A 13,206-nucleotide genomic window follows, 5' to 3' on the forward strand; every position below is an offset into this window, starting at 1 on the left:
GGCGCACCGCCCCGCTCAGGGCCCCGCCGCCCGCCGCATGGCCCCGCCGGGACCCCCCCCGCTCCGCTGGACGGCGGCTCGCACCGCCCCCGAGCAGCCGCCTGCCCCGGTGCCACCTGCCTTTAGCTGCCCGCCGCCGCCGCCGGGCCCTCCCCCGCCACGGCCGGCCCGCCCCGCCGTACCTGGCCCCCGCCCCCGGGGCTTCGCCGGGACGGGCCGGATGGGGAAAGAGGGGATGCGGGGCCGCCCGCGGCAGCAGCAGCCCCCGGGGGGACGGAGGGGCAGGGGCGCTGCCGGCTCCCCCCCGCTGGCACCCCGGCCCGGCTGGGGAGGACCTTTCCCCACGAGGTTCCTGGGGACTGGGGACCTCCCGCTGCCCGCAGCACCGGGCAGAGAACGCCGGGGCCATGGGGTGCGGAGCGTCCCGGGAGTGAGCATCCCAATCCGCGGGGTGCAGAGCAGCCCAGGAGCCAACCTCCGGAGGAGACGGTATGAGCATCTCCAGAGGGAACATCTCCGGAGCGAGCGTCCCTGGCCACCAGGCACGGAGCATCCCGGGCACCAGCCTCCCAAGCCAGTCGGCTGGCAGCGAGCACCCCAGGCCAGGGCATCCCTCCTTCCGCCTCCGTTGCTCTGGGTCCAGGGACTGCCGGAGGCACCAAGGTTTAGAGGGACACCAAATACCTACAGGGTGATTTCACATTGCTGGGGAAGGGAAGGGCATCTCCTCGTCCTCCCCCTCCCACGCCAAGAGCCCTGCTGGAGCCCGTTCCCCAGGGGTCCCTGCAGCAGGCACCGCTCACCCGCACCCACACCTTTCCCTCCTCTGCAGGCATGGCTTTGAGCCAGGCTCCAAGCGTGTTTTCCAGCCAACACCAGCAGCTGTTTGCTCCTCTGCTTTATTCCACACAACCTCCCTCTAACAGATGGGGAAACTGAGGCACGCTGCTGGGACCCCACGCTTTCCAAGCAAGCTGGGGTCAGAGGTGCCCCGTCCCAGCTGTAACCACACACATGGGTGCCCGAGGCCAGTGCTCCTGGAGAGGAGAGCAAGTTAAAGGCTTTGGTCAGTTAATTATTTAACGTGGCGGTTGGAGATCCTGGCACTGGCGCGGGCCCTCATGAGCACTGCGGTATTTGGTTGGTCTCGGGAAACACACACCAATAAATAGACAATTTTATTTACTCGGGCACGAGGGAAATGGCGCTGGTAAAACCCACCCCAGGAGCCAGCCTGTAACCCCCTCTCCGAGGATGCCTCTCCCTCCTGCCACCAGGCAAACCCCACGGCGGCGGGACTGGGATGAGAGCCGTGTCCGTGGAGGCTGAAATCCTGTAAATCCGAACCAGATTCTCCCCAGTGAACCGATGGTGTCTCCTCCACACTCTCCTCCAGCCCCAACCCCTGCAGCCCCCTCTGAACACGCTCCCCAAGGGGATGCAGCCCCTGGAGTGTGGCCCCGGCTGCACTCAGGGTCCCCCCAGCGTGTCTCCCCCCACCCCAGCAGACGCTCCCTGCAGCCGAGCCGCCGGGGCGGGAGCACCCTGACCTTCATCCGGCTGCCGTTTGGTTCAGCGTATTCCCCTCGGTCGCAAGGTTTAGGTTTCACCTGGAGATTGATTAAAGCCTCCGGGCTGCAGAGGGGGCAGAGTTAAGGTGACCTGGAAAGGACTTCGACCAAGGTGGGCGCTCGCTCGAAGGAACCCCGAGGAGGTGGGAGCTGGTTTATCCCTGCAGTCGCTTCGCAGCTGGATGGGGAATATCGAGGCCGATGTCCCGGGCTTGCCAGGGAAGCAGTGGCAGAGCTGTGTTTGTAAGTGAAGAAGAAGCGATTTTTTTTAAACAAAGACGTCACTTCTCTAAATTGTTTGCTGGAATCAGCGAGCTGCTAATAAATTAGGGGAGGAGGTGTGCTACCACCACCCACCAGCCGCTCTCTCCATCACTGTCACTTTCTGGCCTCCTGCGGTTTTGCTTTTGCAGGTCGGACCCCACCAGCCCCCCAGTAGCGAATGAAACTTCCTGAGGCTTCACTGGGGCCAGCGGTGCTGGTCACTCCCAGCTGGGCTGAGCGACCGGGGCCGGTTTAACTGGGACAGGGAGCTGGTGCTGCAGGTCATCGCACACAGGGACCATCCACGCCGTGTCGCCTGCCTGGACCCTGGGAACCTCCATCCATCCTGGAGCTGGGAGGTTTTGGGATGGAGCCAGGGAGTGTGAATAAACACGGTACCGACCCATCCGTCAGAACGGGTGGAGGTTTCGGGAAGCTGTCCTGGGCTGTCCTGCCTTCGCCCCCCACCTGCCTGGCTGTGGGGGTCCCGCAGAGCTGCTGGCATCCTCCAGCCCTGTAAAGAGGATTTCCGAGGCCGGGTGATGGCGAGCGGGGAGGCCTGCGTGCTTGGAGCCTGCTGCCCTCCTGGGATTGCAGCTCAAGTTCCTGGCACGGATGGGAGGCCAGGATTTGCATCTACAGGATTTCCAGTAAGTTTTGCAGCCCTGGTATGCAGCTGCAGGGCTGGGGAGAGGAACAGGCAGGACTGGGGGCAGCCGGGACTCCTCACTCAGGCACAGGGACCAGAGCAAAGTCCCAGCTTGACTCCTTGGATGGGGGGATGCTGGGGAGTCCTGGGCAGAGCTGGGGGTGACACTGTGGACAAGAGGATGCAACCAGCCCCCTCTGATTTAGTGCTTGGTGGCCGGGACAGGCAGAGCTGGGGGCAGGTGAACTCAGGGGTCCCAGGGCTGGCATTGCCCCCAGAGCTAGGCGAGCACTGGGGACAGCCGGCAGTGCCAGCGGTGGTGCGGGGAGGGCTGCAGAGCACCTGCTTCTGCTGAAGGTTTGGCCTCGGCCCAGGGCAATTAGCTGCTGGCATCGGTGCTCGCGCACGCTCTGACAAACAAGCGTCTGGGACACCCTGGCCCCGCTTCGGAGGGTTCCTGCCCTGCTGCTGCAGGGTTCAGGATGGGGACCCCTCCGGGCTGGGGGCTGCAGCAGGGCTGTGCTGCCCCAAAGCCAGGGCAAAACCCCGCTCCGCATCCCGGTGCTGCTGCGGGGCCGCGCCGGCGCTCGCCTGCCCTGACCCCGAGCTCGGAGCGATGCCAGCATCGCCGGGAGCTGAGGCACATCCCAGGGTGGCCCCGCGGGAGGAACAGCCATGCTTCCACCCCACTCTGCCACCCCACCTGCGCAGCGAGCGGGATGGGCCAGGGACCTGGCTCCTTTTCCCAGCTCCAAAGGTGAGGAAGGAAGAATGGATGAGGGCTTCAAGACAGCTTTGCACTCCCCGGCTCTCTGGCGCTGGCTTGGCAGCCTCAGGACAGCTCACAGCCGAACCCCTCCAGAGGCATGGGGTCCCTGCCGAAGATGGAGGAGAGTCCTACGGTGATGGCAGCACAGAAGAGCCGGCGCCACTTCCTGAGGAAACACGGTTTGCTGGCACTCGCTGCAGGTGGTGAACCCAGAGCCGGCACCAGGAGAGGCTGTGTGCAGGGCAGCTTCACCCCAGCACTTTTCCCTACGTGGCCGGTGGCCCTCGGGGCTCCCAGTCCCCACAGTGGCAGCGTGACCTTCACCGTCAAGGAGTTTTTCCTTGGAAAAGGGTGGCTGGATGCAGCAGCCCCAGGGAAGGGCAGCCGTCAGCAGCAAACCCCGCACGCCAGTTCCCCAGCGTCAGCGTCCAGCACTCGCTGGCGCGGGGGGTGTGCTTAGCTCATCATCCCCAGGGAGAAACGGAAACTCAAACTGGTCCTTGGGAGGAAGGCGCTGCTTCCTCATCAGCTTTCATCCCCCGGGTCCCCGGAGGTGCGACTACCTTCGCCACCTTCTTACATCGTCACCTGCCCCACTTGCCCCGCAGCCCGGTGGCATTTGCCGAGCCGCCCACGGAGGGTCCGGCGTCCCTCCCCGCCGGTGCCGCGGCTCACCCAGCCTCTCAGGGAACACACGTTTCCTTCTGCATCGCCCCATGCCGCCCAATTTGTCATCACGCTCCCTTGGAAGATCAAACGAAGGCGCGTGGCCTTATAGGGAAGATTTGGCTCTTATTAATGTCCGAGGTTTACAGTACCTGTGACAGACGAACGATGTCAGCTCTCTTCAAAATACCTTTCCTGTTCAAGGCATGCCTCTGGGAGTGCAGACAAAGTCTCATCTCCATGATTAGCTAAATATTAACATGATCAGCTTCAGTATTAGCTGTCCGTTAAGTGCCCACGCCCCTGGACGAGATCAGACTTTGGGAGACCATCGGGACGCGAAACCAGCATCACCTTCGACCAGAGGTAGAGCCTTTCGCTGGAAACCGCTCTCCTTTCAGGAGCAGCATCTCACTCCCATTTTCTGTCCTTCAAGCAGCTTACTCCCATTCAAATTTAGACTATTTCAAGCCAACACAATCACTTTGGGTAAAGAGCTTTCCTTCAGAAGAGCCTCACTTGCTACCTCTGCCCTCGGCTGATAAGGCACAGCAGCTCCCTCTTCCAGGAGCTGCACGTCTCTTTCCATCCTTCCAAGCAGATTGCCCAGCTCTGCTCCCTGGCACAAGGATGCTTTGCCAACCCAGCTGCTTGGGAGGCAATCCGCCTCTTCCCACTGCGGAGGGCTGGTGGGAAGCTTCACTCGGGGCAGGACCAGGCTGCGGGGCACCAGAGGCACCGGCTGCACCTCGGTCCCTGCCCCCGGGGGATGGCACCTCCGGCCCTTCCCGGGCAGCAGCCACCCACGGGGGCCCTCTCGTGGCCGCTCCCACGGAGCTTTCACGCGAGGTGCTTCCCCCCCCCCCTCCCCCAACTTCTTTCCCAGAAGGAGCCGCTCTTCCAGGGCGCATCCCCGGTTTCGCCCTGGACCCCGCGCAAGGCTGCGGTACCCAAGGGCTGATGCTCAGGCAGGTGCTGGGCTGCATCGCTCTGCTGCTGCAGTGCGCCGCTGGCTCCCAGGCACCCTAGGATGGGAAAAATTAAAAAAAGAAAAAAATAAAAATTGATATTTAGAAAGCCCAGGAGGTGCAGGTAACGCAGCGAGCTCCCTTGCACAACTAGAACAACCTGGCCCAGATTTAGCAGCTCGCACCAGCCAAATGCTGAAGCGGAGTTTTCCTTCCCCAGCAGCACCAACCCCCCTGCGGGCACCTGCACAGGGTGAGCTCCTCACCCCACATCCCGCATGCACAGCCGGGGAAGGTGCTCACACGGGCTCAGCAGCTGGCACCAGGGTAGGTGCCAGGTGCGGGTGCAACCAGCATCCCCTGATTGCGAAACCCTGGCAAACCTGGTGCTTCTGCCAGCGAAAAACAAACAAGTGCCAGGGCTGGCATGGTCCCCCGGCTCCGCCAAGCACTGCACAAAGCCACGGAGTCTCTCCTGGACAAAGTGCCAACTATGTCAAACCGCTTGATGTTGGACACACAAAGGTTCCCGCGTACGAACTCGCCGCCCTCTTTTAGCCAAGACCTGAACTTGGCCCGAGGCTGCCACGATCTCTGCAGCGTGTTCAGCCAAACCTGACTCCGGAGTTGGCTCAAACCTGCCCCAAACTTCTCCCTGAGGGTTCAGGGGGCACCGGGCACGGCAGGTGCAGGGAGAGGCAGTGCAGCCCCGGTACCCACAGCTGAAGGGAAATAATCCGTGGAAATAATCGCTGTCTGACACCAGCATGGAGACCCCCGGGCCTGGAGGCACCCACCACCCTCCCATCTCCCTGCTCACATCCCTCCAGGCCACCCTTAAGCCCTGGCACTAGTTTCGCTGCTCCAGGTGTAACCATTTTTCAGGGATTCAGGATGCTCTTTGCTTGGCAGGTTGATAGCGGGCAACGGATCTCAAAGAAAGCACACGCGTTATCTTACAAAGGAAATTTATTTCATTTTATGAAGCTTATATTACATGCATCGACTGAAGCTAGTACAACAGTTAACAGCAGGGCTGGGGTTTGTTCCAGACTTCCATTAGTCTTTCTGGAATAAACCAGGCCAAACTAAAGAATCTTTTGCCCTTAGAAGATGCAGTCATCATACAAGGAATGTTTTTTTGTTTTCATTTTAATTACTCCTCCCCTACCTCCCTGCTCTTGAGCTGCATATAGCCAATGTTGGTTTACCAAAAAAGGAGGCAGGAGAGGAAAATCTAACACACACACACACACTCTCCTCCCCCAAACACCTCTAATAAACCATTGAGATGGGAGGACTGAATCTAGCTCTATTCAGAGAAAAAAATACAAACAGAATACCAGGAATAAAGCTCTTGCAACAAACCAGATGCAGTACCCTTTAATAATTTTACTAGATAAAAACATTTTACACATTGTTCAATGAGATACTACAAATTCCTTTTGATTAGTTCTCTTTCAGTTTTGGGGCTGTTGTGTGGGTTTGAACAAGCAGCTGAATACATTGAAATATTGACTTCTAAAAATAAAAAATAAAAATATTGCATTCTTGTCAGTGTCTGTTGGATATTCTCTCATACCCACCAGAGGAAGGTGTATAGTGCACCGGAGATTGCAGCCTACTATAGGCTTAATATCAAGTACAGATGCACAGAAGCAGATGTATTCACCAGCCCAGGCTGGTATGGCAGATGCCAAGCTGGCACGTGTTTGTTTCCACGCAGAGAGAAGACTTGCTGCAACGTCCCCGTTCAGTCCCCTGTCACTTGCGTGGCTTGGCCGTCTGAGGTTTGGCTGGTGGACTGAATGAACATGGGCTGGGTGATGTCCTGGCCTGCAGGCATGGTCACTTGCTGGATCTGGTAAAGTTGCTGGCAGAGACAGAAGCAGGGGAAAGAAAGGACTGTCAGTTCTCATCACGCTCAGCACCAGCTCCCTTCTAAGCACAATGCCGTACATCAACCCTACAAGTTCAGAGGTGGTGTTAACAGCAACTCTCAGGTCCAAATAAAAATCTGTCCCCAAAACAGGCCACAAATTGCTGCTAGACATGTACTGCTAAATCGTAACTAAGTGATTCCGTGGATTTGTGATGCCCAAATTGAGCTCAGGCTACCTAACATCTAGCTGTTGACTGTTGCTTAAGAACTTTATTCCTGAACTGTTTAAGACTAAAAGGGATCCCACCAGAGTGCAAGAGACTGGATTGATTTGCAGTGAGCACAGCAGAACACAAAAAATCCACCTGAACTGAAAGCAGCACAACATCCACTTATCCTGCCCCTGGTTAAGGGCTGGTAACAGCAGCAGTGGTTTATCAGGAGGAGCAGATTTGCTCCAACACGCAGACTTTAAGACAGTTTTTCGAGCCTTTGACTCCAAAGGGATGTAGCACCAACGAACTCCGAGTTCTTACCTGTCCGTCTGTGAACTGGCTGAACTGCTGCTGTCCTTGCTGGACTTCTGTCTGCGTTATCTACAAGGATAAGAGAAGGATGATCACTGGTGGCACCTCGGAGAGGGTCAGAACCCCACTAACAACATTCCGCTGCTGCCTTTCAAGAGCTTTTAGACTCTTTCAAACTTCATCACTCCACCACGTGGGAGGATACGGCTTGTGCCGCCGGCCCGCGGTCGTGCTGGTGCTAACCGCAAGTCAAGAACAAAGGACACGGGACTCAAGCCGTTCCAAACCAAACACAAGCATGTCCTCCCTGACTTCCACGAGGAGAAGGCAGCCTCCAGGATCGCAGAAAGGCAGCAGCCTTCCTGTCCTCTGAAGGCAGAGAAGAATCCCGTAGCGACCAGTCTCAACAAGAACGCGAGACGACCTGCTGGCAGCAACGCCGGTCTTGATGTTTCACCTCTGCAACAGCTGTCCTGAGAGCTTGCACGGCTGCTCCTCCCTCACCCAGCCAGAAGGAGCAGAAGTAAAGAGAAGGTTGATGAAGTTTTACCTGCAGTCAGCTCAGAAGCAGCACGAGCTTTATACAGCAAGACACACACACACATATAGGCATGCACCTTCCACGTATAGGTAAAGGAGGCTTCCACTACGCTCCTCGCTTTATTATTCTGATGAAAGTAACAGGAAGAAAAGAAATGCAGGAATCCTAGCCCAAGAGCTGGTCAATTCGACTGGAATTTGCAGTTTCAGGAGCTAGGGAACAACACTTTACCAGTTCAAGTCAGCCCTGCTGTTGTAGTGCGTACCTGCTGTGCATTGGTTGCAAGCGTCTGGATCTGCCCCTGGACTACCTGGGTGCCTGACACAGGTTGGGCTAAGCGGATATACTGCAGCTGGCCAGCATTCAACTGAACCTGGAGACAAGCGGAGGGGGCAGGGAAAGAAAATTAAACAGGTAACTGGGTAACCTGAAACACACAAACTTGCCTTCTTGTTTCCACAACAGAAGCCGGAGTAACAGATGACACCGGGAAGCTCCAGTCGATCACCAGTTGAGATAAGGGACTATCACAGACCCTGCCAGAGCAAGAAGTCCACAGAACTCCTGCAGGTTCGTGCAGTAAAACCCCGAGGAAGCACAACATTACTTCTTTCTCCAGAGTGGGAGTGGTCAGTTAGTAGCTAAAGCATATTAATTGCTAAATTTCAGAGAGCTCTGAGGACACTTCTTTTGCATTTTGGCTACGCGAATCCAGTTACTACTTTGATGTATCGTTTCACACAAAGAAAATTGTTATGAGCTAGCTGCACATAATGACACTCCTATTGTATCCTGCCAAAAAATATTAAAGAATACATGGGAAATTTTCACATAAATAAAGACAGCAGAGACAACAAACCCAAGGATATATCTGGAAGCTTTTAATGCAACTCTCTGCCAATAGATGCCAACCCCCACCTGGCAAAGGCCGATACTTTCTGTGTCAATCCTTCGTGTATAACAAAAAGAGAAATTTATTTCCTACAACCATGATCTTGCACGGTCAGATGCTTGGGGGTATAGGATATGAAGACAATTTCACCATCACACCCTGTGATATAAACAGCCAATACTGCTAACACACATCTGAGAGCAATAAAAAGGTCACAGTGTGATGGATACTACTGCTGAATTTTTCCTTTTGTATTATTTAACTTCAGAACATTCAGATTCCTACAGGTTAATTATATACAAAAAATGTTTTGAGTTTTCTTCTTTTTAAAAAGGGGAAAGGAGGACATACAAAATACTTTAAAAACCACTCACTGACAAAGGCTCAAGTGCCTCGAACGTGGTCTTGGCATTTACACAAACGCTGCTGACTTCACCAGCTGTGCCTAAAAGCTCCAATATTATTTCAAGAGCAAATAAACTCTACATGAACATAAACATTTCAATAAGAAATTTGTTGCTGCACTGCGATCTGCCAGCAGATCATGTTTTCCACACTGGGGGCTTCCTGCTTAGATTTTAACTACGCTACTAACTGAATGGGTGGAAGTGATTTAGAAAGAGTGTTCTTCCAGAAATCAGAGTAAGCTCCAAAGAACCCACCCAAGGAGGTCTAGCTAAGACACAGATTAAACTTAACACAAAATTAACGCGGACAAACAAGTGATTACCATTTAATTGACGTATACACTTCCTTCTAGTTTTTCTCAGTTTATAAAAAAATAAAAGTCATCTTTCCACAGGCAACCTGTGGTCCTGGAGTAAATGGTAAATCACAGTGGAGAAGCGTACACGGCATCAGGAGCAGGTGGAAAACCAGCAGAGAACATTAGTAAGATGCTCTTCACACTGCTGCAGTCGCCAGAGGCACTACCAGATTTACAAGCATTACAAACTGTCGTATTTGTTATGAAAGACTCTTTGCTGAACCCTAACAGAGACCAGAGTGAAAAGGAACTATCACAAGACAGCACTAACTATATCAAGAGAGAAAGGAAACTCAAGGGAAAAATAAGAAAAGCACATCAGAGAGAGAGCAGCACGGGCAGCAGCACTGGAGAGCCCAGGGACTGCAACCCTGTGAAACTAAACAAAAAGTGCTTTCCAGGTTAGGGCACTAAAAAACTCCTGGAATGAGTGCATGGCTCCGTGTTCCATTTTACCTCGCGTGCTGGAAGTGAGCAAGGGGTAAGACTCTTCCTTCAGCACGAACTGTGCTTCTTCAACGTGCCGTGATTAAGAAGAACCCTCTTAATTACAGTCAAAACAATCTCTCTGCTAGTTACAGAAGTGTGAATTTTGACTGTTTCGTTAAAACACTTCTCCCGAGTTGCTCTGTTTTGCAGTCTTACAGTTGTTAGAGATCCAAGTGCTCCCAAAGACAAAAGACACCACACTCTGGCACTTGGCAGTTTGTGTCTTACATCTGCAGCATAACATGCTTCTGAGGACCGGTCACAGCTGCTCTGAGATGTTCCCAGGCGAGAGGAAGGTAGAAGCACATGCTTGGCCCCAAGCAGACACTGATTAAAAAGCCTCCAGTCTCACACTCCTAAAATACAGCATCACTTGCAACAAGATCCACCTATGTGGAGAACAGTACTTTCTGCAGAAGGTTATGGCTCCCTCACAGCTACTTCATAAAGGTTTCTTTCTCCTAGCAGATCTGCAAGCCTCCTTCTTGTTGGGAGCTACAGCATTCACTGGAAACAACTGGAAAACAAATCTGAACTGTTCTTTTATTGCTGAACCGAAGGAGGATGCTGCAACATTCAGTACTGCTGTAATGGATTCATGCAGGCAGGAGGTGGAGATCTTCCAAAATGCTTCCAGGAACAAGTATCTTGGAGAGACTTTCATGAGGCAAGGAAGAGGTCAAAAAAAAAAGAATGTAAAAGAAAGGTAGTGGAGACCGGAGAGAAGAAAAAAAGCTTGCTTGTAGTAAACCAGCATATTTGGCAAATGATTCACTACCTTTCTGACCGACACCTTAAGTCAAGCAGCAGGAGGCAGCTGAAGACTTAAGAGATGAAAAGAATTTGGAAGGGAATTGGAAAAATCTGGCAACGCCCACAATGTGAACCTTTCCCAAGATGCTATGTCAAAGCACGAACGTTTGCCAAACGTACAGAGGGAAGTTTAGCAAATCTTGAAAGCAAAAACTTGTGTGAAAGATCAGTTTTGCCACAGCTGCGGGTCACAGAAATCAAAGACAAAGCGAAATGCTCGCCTTGGTCATTTGGTCTGACCTTTGGGTTGCTGGTTAAGCACACAGAACTGGACAAATTTTATTTTTTTTTTCTTTTAAGAGGTGTGAAATTTTCCAGATGGAAACTAAAAGACCCAGCTTTGTTGTGATTATAAGCTATGGGGGGTAAGTGACTTTTTTTGACCCACGTGTTTACCTAGGACACATGCCAGAATGTTACTGTTGATGCTAGGTACTCAAAAACCCATTCTTAAGGACACAGCAGGTCTATATTGATGTGAAAACAAAGAGATACTTTCTGGTTCTGCAAAGCCATTCCTCCAACCAGCTCGAAGTATTTTGCAGAAATATTTCTTATAACATAAAAGTTTATTAATAACTCACAGATGGCACCTTTCCCACTCAGTCTGCCAGGTCATGACTTCAGATTGCAGAGGCAGAACCAAGTAAAGGCAAAAGTAGCTAATTATGCTTTATTGAAACCATGCTGTAGTAAAGAACTAAGGCTTATCCAGGAAATATTTCATTTATTGCTTCCTAATCACAACTGTTTCACTCGGGGGAAAGTGTTGGGGGTGGGCAATGAGTCTACAGTAGATGGGTTAGATTTATTTCCTCCCTCATGTCACACCTGGTTAGTTTTCCTAAGTGCAGGAAACACACCACTCAATCCAAACTTCCTCTTAGAGTTAAAAAAGCATACATATGCAGTCTCATGCCAGAAAACCAGCAGACAGTTTGCTCACAAGACTGTTAGACATTTCTATTGGTGAAATCTTACCGGTATCTGCTGGATTTCTCCTGTATTGGTGATGATCTGCTGCATGACTTGCATGGTCTGCCCAGTTCCGCTCTGCGCCTGCTGGGTCTGTCCCTGCGGCTGGGCCTGCACGATCTGTACCTGCTGGCCTTCTCCAACCTGCATCGTCACAGGAGTGCTCTGCATTCAAAACAGGGACAAGGACTGAACACAGGTGGAACAGCCACAAGATACAAACACCATAACACACAGCTTCCTAGACCCACTGCTACTTGTTGATGCTTAAATCACCACGAGGAGAACCCAGGACCGAGGTGACCCTTGCTACTGAGGTATCTGAACGCCTGGTCACGACCAGAAAACACATTTCTGTGTCGTTATTGACTGTTCTGAGCAGCGAGAACAGGACACTGCAATACACTACAGATGAGCAGGCTGAGGGTTTCACTGGCCCCACTGAACTGCAAAGCCCCTGCCCGCTGCTCGTCGCTCACCTGCCCTTGCTGAGGCTGGGCGATGATGATCTGTCCTGGCTGGATAGTGGTTGTAGACGTGGTGGTCTGTTGTCCTTGCTGTTGGCCCTGGACCTGCACTGCAGCAGGCTGCTGAGCAAGCGTGAAATAATACTGCACGGGCTCAGCTGGGGTCACAGCCTGACGCACCTCTTCCTGCAGCCCAGGAGAGAGACAGGTAAACGGGGAGGGAACAGAGCAACATCCAAACAACCCAAGCACAGCTGAAACATCCCCCCTGCACGCATGCTCCATGGGAAAGTACCTTTAATACCTCGTTTGTAACAGTTTAATTAAGTAAATCTGAAACGAGAAATCAAAACAGGCTTCCTCTTTTATTCAGCTATATGGAAATCAAAACCATGTCCGATGCCCTCCGTATAATAACGTAGTCACCAATTTCATTATGAGAAGCAAATGATTAAAACTACCACGGCTGAAAACCACACAACTCCTCATCAGTAAATGCCATCATCACCCGTTATCTTAACACAGAACGAACTGCAAACGCACCAGGAAGACTTACAAAGCCTCATCTTTCCACACAACCCTCTTCTCGGCCTGCGTGCCCACCACAAATCTCAACGTAGCCCCGATGTTAAACCCCTGGGAATAAAAGTCACGGACTTGACGTCCACTGTCATGCATTTATTTATTTATTTGAATCCGGCTTTTCCAGAATTTTAACAACTTCATCTGCTACTGTGGATCAACAGCCTGATTCTGCTGGTAGCTGGAATATCTCAGCAGTGTGAAGAAACAAAAGGCTCTGCTCTAGCTGCCTGTCAGCAGCACAGGATATAATACTGCTGTTTTGTTTTATCCGAGCACGTCTTTAGAAGAGAAAAGCCCCTTATGATTAACAATACTTTAGGCAAAGTAGATTGTCAGAGATTATGTTAAGTGGCGAGCCGTTAACACTCAAGAACCAAAATTC

General features: G+C 52.7%; 1 protein-coding gene across 5 annotated transcripts in view; it reads right to left on the reverse strand.

Moving 5' to 3' along the window:
- Nucleotides 1-5,880: 5,880 nt before the first annotated feature.
- Nucleotides 5,881-13,206, reverse strand: part of NFYC (nuclear transcription factor Y subunit gamma) — a 31,693-nt gene continuing 24,367 nt past the window's right edge. For 3 of the 5 annotated variants that reach the window (XM_086626263.1, XM_086626261.1, XM_086626265.1), the window contains 5 exons: nt 12,252-12,425; nt 11,779-11,937; nt 8,103-8,210; nt 7,306-7,365; nt 5,881-6,760 (listed from right to left, as the gene is read on the reverse strand). In XM_086626263.1, the coding sequence (XP_086482389.1) occupies nt 6,641-6,760; nt 7,306-7,365; nt 8,103-8,210; nt 11,779-11,937; nt 12,252-12,425 (621 nt within the window). In that variant the 3' untranslated portion in view covers nt 5,881-6,640. The other 2 variants (XM_086626262.1, XM_086626266.1) reach the window with 2 other exon arrangements.

Source organism: Tauraco erythrolophus, chromosome 24 (assembly GCF_009769465.1).
Source record: "Tauraco erythrolophus isolate bTauEry1 chromosome 24, bTauEry1.pri, whole genome shotgun sequence".
In the NCBI taxonomy this organism is placed as follows: Eukaryota; Metazoa; Chordata; class Aves; order Musophagiformes; family Musophagidae; genus Tauraco; species Tauraco erythrolophus.